Below are 15,566 nucleotides of genomic sequence, written 5' to 3'. Positions count from 1 at the left end.
AAATCTGACTGGTTTTCCAAGTGACTACACAGAGATTGAAGAATTGGATAAAAGGCACGACATATTCCATCTTCATCAAAGAAACCATAGACTAAGTACATGATCATCAGCAAAAATCCAGTAAACGATGGTGACCTTATTGTTGACAATGAAGCATTAAATAAATTGTCGCATTGAGAAAGTGAGAGCAGGATTCCTTAGACTAAAAAACATCATGGGTAGTCACGATCTAAGTTTACAGCTTCGCGTCAGGGTATTTTTTTTTGTATTCTTTTGTATGGTGTGGCAGCATGGACACTGACGGAAGCAGCTCTTAAAAAACTTGAAGCTTTTGAAATGTGGACATATAGGCGTATGCTCCGAATCAGTTGGTAGGATAGAGTGCGTAATGACGATGTTATCGTGCAAATGAGAAATGTGAGATTGTAAGATCTGTTAAGACCAGAAACTTTTCTTACTTCGCACATGTAATACGCAATCCTGACACGAATAGTATATTGCATCTTATCATCCAGGGAAAAATAGATGAAAAACGGAGTCGTAGAAGAAAAAGAACATCATGGCTGAAAAATTCACGTCAGTGGTTCGGTCAGATAACTAGTTCACTCTTCCGAGCTGCGGTGAGAAGAAGAATGAAGAAAAAGCCCAACTTACTATTTCTCCTATCCAAACCGAAAAAAAAAATGAATTGAATAACCGTTGGACTAAGTGTATAGAGACTACGTTGAGAAATAAAATGTCCAAAAATCTGTGTTTCATTCAGAAGTTATTTAATTATTACCTCGTAGTTCCAGCTTTCGTAATGGATCGTTCTAGATTTTGGCTTTTAACATGTATGTTTATGAAATGTATTACTATTTTTTTCTTGTTTGTCCAACTTTTTTTCTGTGTTAATTCTGTAATATATTTTCTCGGAATGAATGTTATTAGAATAAATATCCATTCTTAAACCAATAAAACGGTGAACCAGTAACTGCGTAACAACTATTTCGAAAATCAACTAGTTCATTTATAATTTAACGCAAGATAACCATATTATTGTTACATCAGTATCGTTATTTAAAATTTACAAAAAATAAACCACCGACAAATATATAATAACAGTTTATGGATTGATATATTATATGTAATTTTATATAATTATCCGAAATAACGGGTATTGTTATGTACAGGAAATATTGATTCTGTAAATAGTCTTTAGAAAATAATTGTGGAATGTTTCAACTGAATAAGACGGAACAAAAGATTGGAAACAATATTGTTTTGGTTAAATCAATAAAGCTAAGCTATATTACTACATAAATCTAGTTTAGAACTTTTTCTCCTTTCTCTTCTAGCTGTACTTCACAATCAACACACTATGGTTTCAATTACCTCCTGTTTCTTCTTAAATGGAAAATTTATGTATTCTTTTGTTTGATAATAGGGGTAGTAATAAGGTAAAGTGGGGTGAGATGGCTACTGTTTTGCGTAGTATGCCCCTCTATGTTTTCTTTAATAGTGGATCATGATATATTTTTTTATAGCAGCTCAACTATCATCTCATAAACTGGTGAAGAAATAGGATAAAAATATTATTGGATTTTTTTTTGTTATTCATAAAAATAAGTTGTATGTGTTAATCTATCCCAGTTTAGTGTAACTAGTTAGCTAATGTAATAGGGAAATATTACGAAAGTAAAAATAACATGAGTAGAGGTTGGGGCACTTGAGACGCCCCCCACCACTCCGCCGCTCACTGCTGATGCGTTAGCGATCCCTTGATAACCAAACGTTTATAAATTATGATATAAACTGAAATAATTTCTTTATCACAAAACTGCACACAATACTTTAAAATAGTATAGTAAAAATTAGTAAATTAAATAGTTAAAATTGTAAAACAAAAAAATTCCAATCATCATTTTAAATATAAAAGTTGATAAATTGTTGCAATTGAATGTATTAGTTCATCTAAGAAGATCGATAACAATATATAACATATATATAACAATAGTATAAGAGGATTCGGTTTTGTCAAACGTCAAAAACTACGCATAAAACGGTATATGTCACACGTCAAAAAAATAGTCACGTAATACGTAACACATCGTGAACGACGCATTAAACGTCAAAAATGACACACAAAACGTCAAAAACCACGCATCAATAATGCATTAAACTAATTGATTACAAACGAAAATTAAATGTTTTTTATTTAAATATAAATAATACGGTATAACGTACTAGTGATCCCCAGATTGATAACAATATTTAGTTATTATCAGGAATCTAGGGTGACGTAATCACTCAATTATTTGTTATTTCTTAATCTGTTTGGCTAATAAACCAAAGAATATTTTCATATCGGGCGCCTAACCGCAGCATCGTCTTAAAAATATGTGACTTGTGTCGACGTAAGGCGATAACGGCAAAATTGAAATACGGAGTTGAAAAAAATCGAGGTGATAACGGCCTATGTACGTGTTTCGTAAGACTATAACGGCGATGTGTAAAGTGATAACGGCGTATCGTAGGTCAGGGCAGGGCAGGGCATATGGTTTTGTTGATAAACGAACAAATGGCATGAGAGCATTGACATAAAGTTAATAACGGCCAACTACAGACGACAACATTGAAGTATCAGGGGTGTGTTAAAAAAAGTGAGGTATGGCGATATCGATGTCAAATCACGATCTCACGTAACCACTGGGAAGTAGAGGCATTTTAGAAGTTAGATGATATTGTTGTAAAGTAGATGATACATACCTTTATACACACACATTAGGGCGACACCGGAGCACAAATTAGAATTAAAACTTTAAACAACGACAACAAACCTTGACTCTAACCGCAAAAATCGATAATCGGAGCTGCTTACGTCATTTAATATTAATCGCGATACATATAAATTCACCAAAATCATAGCCATCATATACCAAACGTTCCAAAAATCATTTTCTCGTATATAATAATAAATCAAAGTGCTACGACTGGTCCAGGCCAACTGATATTGCGATCAAAACACACAAATATTTCTCTAGCGTTATGCAGATGCTGTATGCCAACCTGTCTGTCTTTTATACATTCCTGACGAGAGAAAACAATAAAATATGGAAAACATTTCTTACTTCATTATAAAAGCTTCATATTTTAGCTTGGAGGGTCTTAAAGGTGGGTCCAATTCACAAACAAAATGGGTCCTTTAACAAAAACCATAACCGCATTAGATGCATATTACCAAATTTATGTACTCGTACTCGAATTGGTTTGGTAGTATATTCCATCAACATACTCTTTGCGGTTTTTTTCATATTTCGGGTTGTTACTCCTCTCAATAATGAAGATGGTATTGAACCAGTTCTTTCTCTCACTCGTTTCTTTTCGTTTTACAATACTGGTCGAATAATGCAATTATATTTGCCTTTGATATCATCTGAAAAATTCTAATTGGAAGATCAGGGTTATTTTCACGACAATTTGCACTTGTCTTTTTGATAATATTCACGTAATTCATGACATCATCGTTTTTGAAGGATAAGGGCGATATTTTGAACAGTATCTCATACAAACCAGGTGTCCCAGGATAGGTAACCCCCTTAATATTGATGTTAGGACCAGCAACCTCCCCTCCATTTTGTTTTATAGGTTTGAAAGTAATTTGTTAATAACCAACATAAATTCTTTCTTCTGTTGGGTTGTGAAAAATATCTAAAACGTGATCGTAAACACCATCAGTATCTCTTATTATCCCTTCAATATACTCCCTAGGAAGCTATGACGCATATTGTTCAAAATACTCTTGTAGTACTTTCGGATCATTTAATGGTTTGTTGAAAATCACCTATTGTATCATCTATGTATTCATTCACTCTAGTACGATCCGGTAAGTCATCGCCATCATTTCTAGTTTTATAAGTATCTTCATTTCTTGAAAAACCAGGCCGCTCCATAAGTGTATTGCTAAGCTGCTCACCGGGACATATGCTAGTCTATAGGTTGAGCCTGGTGATGCAAACATATCTGGCTGTTTAGGAAATTGCGTTCTGATTTGACAGGTTCCTGCTTAATAGGCCTTTCTATTGTCGTGAGTAATTGCTTAAGAGGTTCAGTTATTGCTTGATAAGTTTTTTCTAGTTGTGTTTGTGACTGGGCAATATTGATTTTAAGACTCTTGTAATTTTTTGTAATAGCCTGCCTAGATTTAACTAACTGTGCAGTTAATTGATTATTCATTGTGACTGATGGATATGGAATATCTCTTCGTTATATATATTCATCAAATCCTTTTCGATATCTACCAGAATGTAGGTGGCAGTCTTTATCCATCGTCTATAGATTTGAAGATAAAAAACGTCATGATCAGGCGATTAGGGGCAAAGGAAGGGGATTATATTTGAGACTATACAGAGGATACGGTATACAACCAAAAAACTTAAGATGCCCAATCGAGCGTTAACTGACAAAAATTTGCGATAATATGTTGAACTATTAAGAATTCCAAATTTTAAAGGAGTATTTATGAGCGATACTTTACCCAAAAAAATCAACAGAAACGAGTGTGGGATATACTAAACACCGATTTACAAATAGGGCAGGACACTCACTGGACTGCTTATGTAAACACTGGAACTCAAATTAACTACATCGACAGTTATGGCAATGTACTGCCGCCAACTGAATAAATTATTTCAAAAATATCGTGATTGTACAGATATTATACAATTATGATAGAATCCAAAAAACTTACTATAAATGCGGATATCACTCACTAGATTTCTTATATAAATTTTACAACGAAGTGAATATTTTCATTCTTAGTCTTACCTTCATCACACAAATATGTCTTTCAGTTTCACTCTTTGCGGTAATTCATCAGAACAAAGCTACAAGCTACAAGCTTATCAATTCCAGTACGTACAATTCTATACCAAATATCGATGAAACGAATTGTGGGGAATACTAGGGAAACAATTTTTCCTCTATAATATACCTCTTGGCGCATATGAATTGAAAGATATAGCTAAAGTCTTGAACAATCACATGAAAAGCATATATTGAAATAAAACCGGATATGAATACTTCAAAATTATGAGGATGTATTGATATCTAGTAAGCCTAGACTAGTCCCATGCATAAACAAACTATTGCGTTACCATAGCAACGAACAATAACTTATTAGGAGTGTCAGTGCAAAGTTTGACGTCAAAAAAGTAAACCAGAGTTACGCCATAAATTAAAAGAAAAAAGATGTTCACCGAAATTGTGAAAATCAAAAAATTGGTGTATCGAGCCATCATCAAGTACCTCTATTTAAAAGGGTTGAGAGGTAAGCAGATTCACGAAGATATGCTTAATACCCTTGGTGATCAATTTCCTTCGTATGCGACCGTGAAAATTGGACTGCAAACTTCAAAAGAGGTAAATTTTCCATTGAAGATGATGACCGATCGGGAAGGCCAGTTTCTGTGTCAGTCCCCGAAAATATCGATGCAGCTCTTGACATGATTTTATCCGACCGTCGAATTGGGCTAAAACGGATATCTGAAGCACTGAATATTCTATACGAACGCGTTCATCATATAGTTCACGTCAGTTTGGACATGAGAAAAATTGCTGCAAAATGGATCCCCAAATGTTTGAATGTTGACCGAAAGCGTGCAAGGGTAGAAGCATCGCGTTCGATCTGTGCTCGATTTGAAAACGATATTGACTTCTTAAGCCAAATTGTTACTATGGATGAGACTTGGGTACATTTCTACGATCCAGAAACAAAGCAACAATCGATGGAATGGCGACACTCTGGTTCTCCAAGACCTAAGAAGTTTCGTGTCCAAAAATTTACTGGAAAAGTTTCAGTTTTTTGGGATAGCCATGGTGTAATTATGATTGATTTTTTTGATAAGGTTAGAACAATAACTGGAGATTACTATACGACATCACTGACCACTCTACGGGAAAAAATTAAAGAGAAAAGACGCGGAAAGTTATCCAAAGGTGTTTTTTTTGCAGTATAACGCCCCTGCACACAAACCTCATGTTGCCATGCAAAAAAGTTCGTGATTTAGGGTTTGAATTACTAGAACCCCCCCCCTTATTCACCATATTTGGCTCCGTCCGACTATTATCTCTTTCCTTAAGTGAAAAAAAATTTAAAGGGTCGTAAATTGTCTTCCAACGAGAAGGTAATAAAAGCTGTGGAGAAATGGTTTGCAGAGCAAGAATAAACATTTTTTTAAAGGTTGAGAGACGTTGCAGGTTCGCTGTAATAAATGTATCCAATTAAGAGGGGAATATGTTGAGTAATAAAATATTTTGACATTGAAAGTTTGTTTGGTTTTATAGTAGGCTAAGAATTTTTCAATATATCCTTGTGTCTGTGCAGAGCAATTACTACATATTATTTCAATCAGACAACACCATACGTTCTTTGCTTGGTTTCTCAAAAGTTACTCTTGAACCAAACGTTATAAAATAGTAGATTCACCGCAAAATATCTTGTATTACTCCGTCAGTGTTAAGACGATCAACAACGTCAAAGTAAAAATCATTGATCAATTGGGAAATCTCATCAATTTTCAAGGTGAAGAACTTGCTGTTACTGTACACATCAGAAAAGAATGGTCATAAAATTATTCACATTGCACTAAAAACTATAAGGGACCCTCCATTTCTGGTAGGGGCATCAGTTTGATCAAAGCAAATACACTTCTCACAACCAAAAATAAACAATTTTTAGATTTTCTTGGATTCAAAGTACTAATATAATGAAGATCCTAGAAGAAGATTGAGCAATTCCAGTTTCACACATATCAGCCCTTCATACCTGGTAAATCGAACTATAATGATGAGATTCGAATGCCCATGCCCGAAAGCTGCAAACTTCTACAGGCACTATACCAACTTAGTTGAAGTTTATCAATAACGATATCGCATTCTTATTTCGTGAGCTTAGATATGAGCCGATCGGACTCGTAATATATTCTACAACTACGTCTGAATAAGATAATACAAAGTAATAAAGATTTGCCGATCCAATTTCGCTCCTGGCAAATTGTGGAATATTCTTCACTAAATCATTCTACAAAGCATACTTAAGCTGTCATAATTAGAAAAGATATGAGTAAATTTGATCATTGCAAACTGAAAAACTTGCGTATATTTCTCAATATATCACGATCTCAATTTAGATTTAAATACAAATAGATTTGCGTCCTTGTATGAGATGTTTGCCAATTTTCAAGAGTCCTATTACCATCCTCAAATCAACTAACCTATTTTTACTCCACAAGAATTTGAGAATAATGCTCCTTTGGTGCACATTTATTGTTCAAAACGGAAAGAAGTTATCCAATCTGGTAGCATTGTTTTGAGAATAGAATTTGTGACGTGACTGATGAAGCAACATCAAGTGACGTTTCAGCTTACTGTCTTATATTACATGAAAAAGAATTTTTCTATAAACCTCTCTCGAAGACTGTAAGACAGTATTAATGCGCATTTTCAGACTGCATAAACTATTGCAACCAACCAAATTGTCATCGATTGGCGTAACTCAACCAAGATCGCGCGACACCTCTACGAGTACATAAATTTGGTAATATCTAATGCGGATATGGTTTATGTTAAAGGACGTGAAAACATTTGTGAAATGGACCTACCTTTAAGACATCAGAAAAACAATGTTTGTGTTTGTGCACCATCAAATGTATTATTTTTATATGATGCTATTATAAAGAAATAAAAAATATTTTCAATATTTTATTGTTTTCTTTCGTCAGGAATATATAGAAGGCAGACAGAATGGCAACTCCCTCGTTTGTGATTCCTTTAACACAGCATCCCCATAACGCTTGATAAGTATTTGTGTGTTTTGATCGCAATATCAGTTGGCATGGACCAATCGTAGCACTTTGATTTATTATTATATACGAGAAAATGATTTTTGGAACGTTTGGTATATGATGGCTATGATTTTGGTGGATTTATATTTTTTATCTCAATTAATATTGAATAACGTAAGCAGCTCCGATTATCGCTTTTTGCGGTTAGAGTCGTGACAAGTGTGTTGTCGTTGTTTTAAGTTTTAATTCCAATTTGTGCACCGTTGTCGCCCTGCTGCGTGTGAGTGTGTGTGTTTGTGTGTGAAGGTATGTATCATCTACTTTACAAAAATATCATTTAACTTCTCAAGTGTCTCTAATTCCCACGGGTTACGTGGGCTCGTGATTTGACATCTTTCTGACATCGATATCGCCATACCTCACTTTTTTTAACACATCCCTGATACTTCAATGTTGTCGTCTGCAGTTGGCGCTGTTATTATCTTTATGTCAATGCCCTTATGTCATTTGTTCGTTTATCAACAACACATAATATGCCCTGCTATTATTAACAAAACACATACGACTCACCCCGTATAGACGATACTTCGATGTTGTCGTTATCGCCTAATGTCATATCACTCGTTCGCTTATCAAAAAAACGATATGCCCTGCCCTGTCCTGACCTACGTTACACCGTTATCACCTTACACGTCGCTGTTATATCGCTGTTATAGTCTTACGAATCACGTACCGTTATCAACTCGATTTTTTTTAATGGAATAACGCATTTTTGTGTTTTTTTTTAATATGTGGCTCTAACTTATTTTCATTTGTCATTCTCACCATTTTACCAATCATGGAAACAATATTATTCATTTTCCTTTTAAGAGTCTTTTTAGGAATTAGCGATTACATAAAAAATCCGTTTCTAACTGTTTAGTTCATAAATACCTGTGTTGTGTCCACACTATGTCTATCGACATTGTCGATTGACTTTCGGCCTTTCCATATTGGCCAGTACATGTGGACGTGCCGACCGATATCCACCTCATAGTTTAGTAAAGGGATTTCAATTCTCTCATAATTAAAAAAATGAGTGATGAAGAAGATGCTGTGACTGCTGCTAGTGCAATTATCATGCCACAGCTGGTAACCAGCTGGATCGTCGCCGCTGCCCAAAAGGACCTAGCCTTGTTCGAGAAAGAAGAAGGTATAGCACTGAGGAGTTCATTGAATATTTATTACTGGATGATATAGACGAGCTCAATATGGAATACATATGTGATTCAGGACTCAAACGACACTGCTATTTCCAATTTCATAACTTTTATTTTTATAGTACAGATTACAATAGATATGAGGAAATGTAACAACTCCTTCGTCACTACCTTTTATCCAGATCGACCTGATTAGAGTTTGGTTCGTCTTGACAGGGTATAGTTCGATAAATTCGGACGACACGTCCACACTTGTTCGACATAGTCAATTAACAAAGTTGAATGGTAGCTATCGACCCAGCTTATATGTTAAAATTTCCGCTAAATTTATTTCTACACATTCACACTTGTGGGTATAATGAAAAGATTAATTAATTTTGCAATTATAACAAATACTTTATTTTCTGATTGCTTAAGTATCCTTGACGTGACAAAAAACAGGAACTTATACCAGGTATCCCAATAAGAATGGCTCTCGGCCATATCTCGGGAACCGTTTATAGTACAGCTTCCGGAAAAACAAATTTATAACAAAAGTGACCTCGAGAAAAACCTGAAAATTATTTACAGAGTTCAGTTACGCCAGAGGGCGTAATTAAATACCAAAAATTATAAAATTAATAATTTACAAATTTTGCCTAATTCAGTGTATATTTGATTTTACAAGTTTTAGTCTATCTCTTCAAATAAGAGGTGGAGGGAAGCGTGAACTTTATTATGAAAAAATGCCTGTAGTCCAGTTCTACTTAACCTATCTATGCAAACTTAGTCTTTTTGAAGAGAGATCCTTTCTTGTAAATTTTAAGCATTTTCCTTTAAACATAAATTACTCCGGGTTCACTGAACGGATTTCAACATTTTTTGACTCCTCAAAATTGTCTTTCCTTGCTCTATTTCTATGAATAATAGTTCCAATTATTATGTCAATATTATTTATGCTGTCATCGGGAAACTGCGTTATGGAAGTTAAAATGGAAATATAACTTAAGGTACCTCGCTAGTGACGACCTAAATGTTCAAATTGTCGCCATCATTTTCGATACAAGCGTTCATTCTTTGAAGAGTAGATTGAACAGCAGTCTCAATTTCTGCTCTCGAAATACTCTGAATGGCGTTTCGTATTCTCTCGATCATGTTATCTCTAGTAGTGGGTCTAATTGCACTAACAAGGTCTTTAATCCGGCCCCAGAGATAGAAATCTAGGACGGTTAAGTCTGGTGAAATGGCTGGCCAAAAAAATAGGCCTCCACGTCCTATCTACCTATCAGTCATTATCTAAAAATTCTCTAACTTGTCTGGAGAAATGCGCTGGACAGCCATCGTGCTGAAACAACATAGACCTACGAGTTGTTAGTGATATATCTTCTAGAAGAAGTGGTAATTCATCCCTTATAAAATTTAGGTAGCGTTCCCCGTTAATTACACAATACCACACCATACATTCACCGACCATCGCCCCTGATACTGAACTTCTTCCATCCAGAACAGATTATTCTGTGACCAATAGTGCATATTATGCCGGTTGACCATACCATCACTACTAAATGTAGCTTCGTCTGACCACAAAATACGTGACAGTGATTGAGGGTCGTCATATACCATATGTAGTAACCAGTTGCAATAATCCAACCTTCTGTCGTAATCACGATCAACCAATTGTTGATGCAGTACTATATGATATGGATGAAATCTAAAAGAAATATAATGTCCTATTAAATATATGGGTGATTCCGTTCTAACTGTGATTTTTTGTATTCAAAATTTCAAGATTTTAAAATTTAACTTTTCTAACTTTTTTATGCATATTATTCATCTATTTTACTGTAAAAATAAAACTCTAAGAGGAATTTACTACAACTTCAAAGTATCACGAGCAAGACACAAATGTCGGATTTTGAGTTCCACGGTACTGACTCATTTATCCACGGTACTGACATGGTAACTTAAGATATTAAACAACAAGTGCATCAATTTTCCTCAGTTTGATCATAAACATTAGAATTTATAAGGTAATTAGTTTAAATCATTTGTTACGACAAAAAAAATTAATAATTTATCGGTAAATTCTAGGAATGGACATGACACGGTACTGACATGGTAACTTAAGATATTAAACAACAAGTGCATCAATTTTCCTCAGTTTGATCATAAACATTAGAATTTATAAGGTAATTAGTTTAAATCATTTGTTACGACAAAAAAAAATTAATAATTTATCGGTAAATTCTAGGAATGGACATGACACGGTACTGACATTCAAGTGATGTAGTATAAGTTTTCTTTAAGTGGCAAGTTATATTGTATAAAAATAATGTTTAAATATCTTAAGAATTATTCAATTAACACAAAATTTTTATTAATTGATTATTAATTAATGACTAGTACAAAAAAACAATACAGGACATTGAATATCACAGTTATAATGGAATCACCCATATTTCCGAAATGATAAATAAATTATGTTAACATATAACCATGCCCACAAATAATATTATGCGGGTATATTTTGTTTAAGAAATATATCTTTTTACATCATAATTTACCTGTGTTCTGTCAAAATACGTTGAACGGTGGTTCTGCATATTCCCAAGTCTCTACTTATTGCTCTAATACTTAAATGCGGGTTAAATTGCAGATATGCCAAAACATTTATTGTGTTTTCCTCTGAACGACCTCTGCCGCGTCTTCTAAATACATGAAAATTTACATTTCCAGTCGTTCTTAAACGGTGTATGAGTCGACGAAAATCTCTGCTACCGGAATGACGTCTTTGGGGATATTGTATGGCATATACCCTAGCCGCATTTCTCATACATTCAAAGTAAATGCCTATCATATCACATGCTTCTTCGTTTGTAAGAATAATATAATATTATTTGAAGAGATAGACTAAAAGTTGTAAAATCAAATATACACTGAATTTCTTGAAGAATACGATAATCATAGTTTGAATGCATCTTAATTTGGCAAAATTTGTAAATTATTAATTTTATAATTTTTGGTATTTAATTACGCTCCTTTCGGAATATGAATATGCAATTTATTTCTAGAAATACGTCTTTATACGATGAATAATAATATCCCTTAACCGGTGTGGTCCGAAATTTTAACACTTAATGCGTTGCGGAGTCCGGGGGACTCCAAAATATAAATAGTGTATTTCCTATTGGATACTGAAACATTGTTTATTTTCAACCAATTTAGTAACAAAGCAGTTAAAAAAATCTAAAACTAAAGATATTAATATTTTAACAAAAATAAACATAGTATTCCTTTTATATTTATTTTGAAAGAAAAAACTGAAAAATAAAAACTTTTTGTATTGAAAACATATTTAGGAAGGTCCAAACTAAAAAAAACAAAAATATATTCACTTTTACAGTAAGCTGTAAAATATTGACAATGATCCTAACAAGTATATCAAAAAAAATATAATATTTCCTCCCAATTTTCAATTCATTAAACACACAATTTTCTCGAACATTGCAAGCAAATTGGTTTTATGCATTCAACACATAGAAAGACAGTTTTTCTTTTTAATTTTGGTTCCCATATAAAACAATACTTCCTCTGATTTCTAGGCAAAACATATTGATCATCAGCTGGGGTTTCAAGTGCCATCTTTCACGAAGAAGTGGGTCGTATAGTTGTTTGACCAGTAATTTCAAAAAATCTAGTCTCTCCAGCTGATCTGCGTTGGAGCAAGATTGATGAATGATATAAACATTCAATAAAGACATACGCACAATTCTGTGAAACAGAATACAAAATATTTAGTGGTTTAGTGCGTCTACAGCATCCACTCCAGATTATGTGTTATCATAATATGCATTAATTTCAGGCAAGTCGCATCATCCTGTTTGCAGTGATGCGTCGAAGAAATAAGGTTAAAAGCTTCATTTTTCTTTGTTACTCTGAAAATTAACGTTTTATTACTTGTAAAACCATATAATGTAGATCCCATCTGTCTTAGTTTGGAGGGTAGAAATTCTTTAGGTATTTCTCGTTTGTTTTTCTTCATAGTTCCAACGTAAGTAAGCTTATTTTGCAAAAGATAATCAGTGAGCTGTATTGAAGAGTACCAGTAATATTTCGGTTGCTTCCAAATAGTGGTTTGGAGAGGCGAACAATAGCTTGCGTTGGAATAGCAAACCGTTTTTCTTCATCTCTAATATCTTTTAGGGAGTCAGTACCCTTGCCACAATAAATATATGTATTGTATATATAGTGGGTCCGGGCATCAACAAGGCATTGGACATTCAGGCCATATTATACGGGTTTGTTAGGTAAATACATTTTAAATTTGCACCTACCTCTAAAGCCGACCAGCACTTCATTGACAGTTGCATTGGCTCCTAAAGCGTAACTTGATTGAGAGTTTTGGTTAAATTTTCCAAATATATGTAATATCGCTGCAGCCGGGTCAGTTTTTACTCTTAGGATTCTCTCTTCATAGTCTCAAACCTCAGATAAGCTAATAAAACAGCAAACCTTTTTGCTGACATTACCAGTCGAAAAATTTCACGACCAGTCCCGTCTGTTGAAAAGATTGATTCAATGGCTTCATCATTAGATGGCAGCAGTTAATAGCAGAAGTCCAAGAAAACCACTTATTTCAATGGAATTTGTTTCTAGGTACTCTGTGCGATTCTGATTGCTTGGTTTATTACGAAATTCCTGAATTTTTAAATTTGTGTATTGCACAACAATATCTAGGATATCTTGTGAGAATATTTGCCTCCATTCTTCCAGCGGTGCAATTTCTGATACAACATTTTTATTCCCTGCCAACTTGAATATGTTTTGCGCTGCTGTTCTCATTTTTCGGGTTGGTTCAGTGGCCGCCCATTTGTATCTGTTTTTTCTGTAAAAATATTTTTTTCTTGAAATACTTTCACTTTCGGTAACCTGTACCTATTCCATCTTCATCGTCAGAATCACTCTCTGTATCGTGATCGCTTGTAAGAGCATTTTCGATAGTAGTGTTGCTTTCGGGTTCGCAATCTTGGTCTGAACCTTCTGTATCACATTCCTCAAACCATCTTAGCACGCATTGCTCAAAGTTAGAGTCTGTAGGTTCAACTGTTTCTGGATTCCTTTTTTCTAATTAATTTTGGTAATTTAATTATTTAATTTGATGATGAATACAGTATCACAAGCTAATTATTCTAAAAAGAAGTTAGAAATTGACGTTTTGATTTTCTATCAGAAATTTGGTTCTGTAAAAATGAAATGATGATTTTAGTGTTTTAGTACTTCTTCTTTTCTCCTTATACTTTTACAGTTATCTGATGAGGCTTCTGGTCTTTTTTGTAATCATCCTGTGATTGCTCTCTTACTATCTTAATCTTATCAGTTCCTCCAAATTTTACCCCCTATTCTCTCTTGTTCCTTTATCTGTTACACTCATTTCTTTCTTAATCCCTCTTTTAGCCTATATTATTCCACTATTTACCTGTTTTCTTGCTTACGATTTGTCCATACCAAAGCAACTATTTGTATCTTATTCAATATATGTAGAATAATAATAATAATAATAATAATGTTACTTTTCTAAAATCTTCATTTTTATTGTATACTTAACAGTTTTACCGTTTTATTTTTTTTTAATTGTCAAATGCGTGCGAATTACATGGTTGTTATTTGTTTTCATTTTGACATTTTTCTGTCCTAGTACTTTTTTATTCAATTTTTCCTATTTGCTACCGTTTCATTTTTTGCCCATCTCCCCTCGGTGTACTTCCAAGATGACGATACTTTCTCTATATTATTGACATCTATTATCGTTTCGATTTTCATTTATTACTGTGACTTGTGCTTTATTTGTATTCATTATGATATCAAATTGTCTTCTTTCTGCTGAATAAATGCTCATTAACTCATCAAATTCTGCTTTCGTATGTCGCTACCAAAACCACATTTTCGGCATATATGTTGGATTATTTTTTGAAAAATTTCCTATTTCATTATCCAATAACTTTTTTTGTATTTTTTTGACTATTTTGGTCGGATAGGTTTAAGTGATAGTTATCCCTTGCTTATATTTTTTTGAAATCCTGTATTATAAGCGAGTGAAATAAATTTATAAATACTAATAACCCATGAATATTCTCAAAAAATACATCTGGATGAACAATAACAAAATTTTATGCAAGTACAAATATAAAATTGATAAAGTACAAAATTAGTTTGTCTAAAATGGTGAATTATGACCACGCGGCGCAGGACTGTTACATCGAATCGATCACGGTATCCTGAAAATAATGTTTTTCAGGATCTAGATGCCTGAGTTTCTTCAGAGTTTGTTTTACCGTTGGCAGCTCTGTATGTGTGTGACATTTTGCCGGATTAGTAAACAACTTCGGAAAAATGGTGAGTAAATATTTATCAAGGGTATCACGGAAGGTATATTAAGTATATTTGAAATATCGTGATTTGAAAAACTAAAAATAACACAAGCATATATCGAATTTATTTTATAAAAGAGTTGAATTTATAGAAACCTTACAAAGTATTATACAGTTTGTCATTCCGTAATTCCTTT

At 33.7% G+C, this 15,566-nt stretch overlaps 2 protein-coding genes across 4 annotated transcripts in view; one reads left to right on the top strand and one right to left on the bottom strand.

Moving 5' to 3' along the window:
* Positions 1–15,566, bottom strand: part of LOC130897029 (head-specific guanylate cyclase) — a 150,313-nt gene that overhangs the window by 127,983 nt on the left and 6,764 nt on the right. Inside the window, exon 1 of one of the 2 annotated variants that reach the window (XM_057805511.1) lies at positions 2,749–2,774. The exons of the other annotated variant lie outside the window; for it this stretch is intronic. The gene's annotated coding sequence lies outside the window, so the exon portion shown is untranslated. Of the gene's footprint in view, positions 1–2,748; positions 2,775–15,566 lie in introns of those variants that run through there. 2 annotated transcript variants of the gene reach the window in all.
* The window catches only part of LOC130897030 (guanylate cyclase soluble subunit beta-1), a 42,882-nt gene continuing 35,355 nt past the window's right edge, over positions 8,040–15,566 (top strand). Inside the window, exons 1-2 of one of the 2 annotated variants that reach the window (XM_057805514.1) lie at positions 8,085–8,129; positions 15,297–15,394. In XM_057805514.1, the coding sequence (XP_057661497.1) occupies positions 15,392–15,394 (3 nt within the window). In that variant the 5' untranslated portion in view covers positions 8,085–8,129; positions 15,297–15,391. Of the gene's footprint in view, positions 8,130–15,296; positions 15,395–15,566 lie in introns of both variants that reach the window. The other variant, XM_057805515.1, reaches the window with a different exon arrangement.

Source organism: Diorhabda carinulata, chromosome 8, assembly GCF_026250575.1.
Source record: "Diorhabda carinulata isolate Delta chromosome 8, icDioCari1.1, whole genome shotgun sequence".
NCBI lineage: Eukaryota > Metazoa > Arthropoda > Insecta > Coleoptera > Chrysomelidae > Diorhabda > Diorhabda carinulata.
This window is presented reverse-complemented; position numbering and strand designations above follow the sequence as displayed.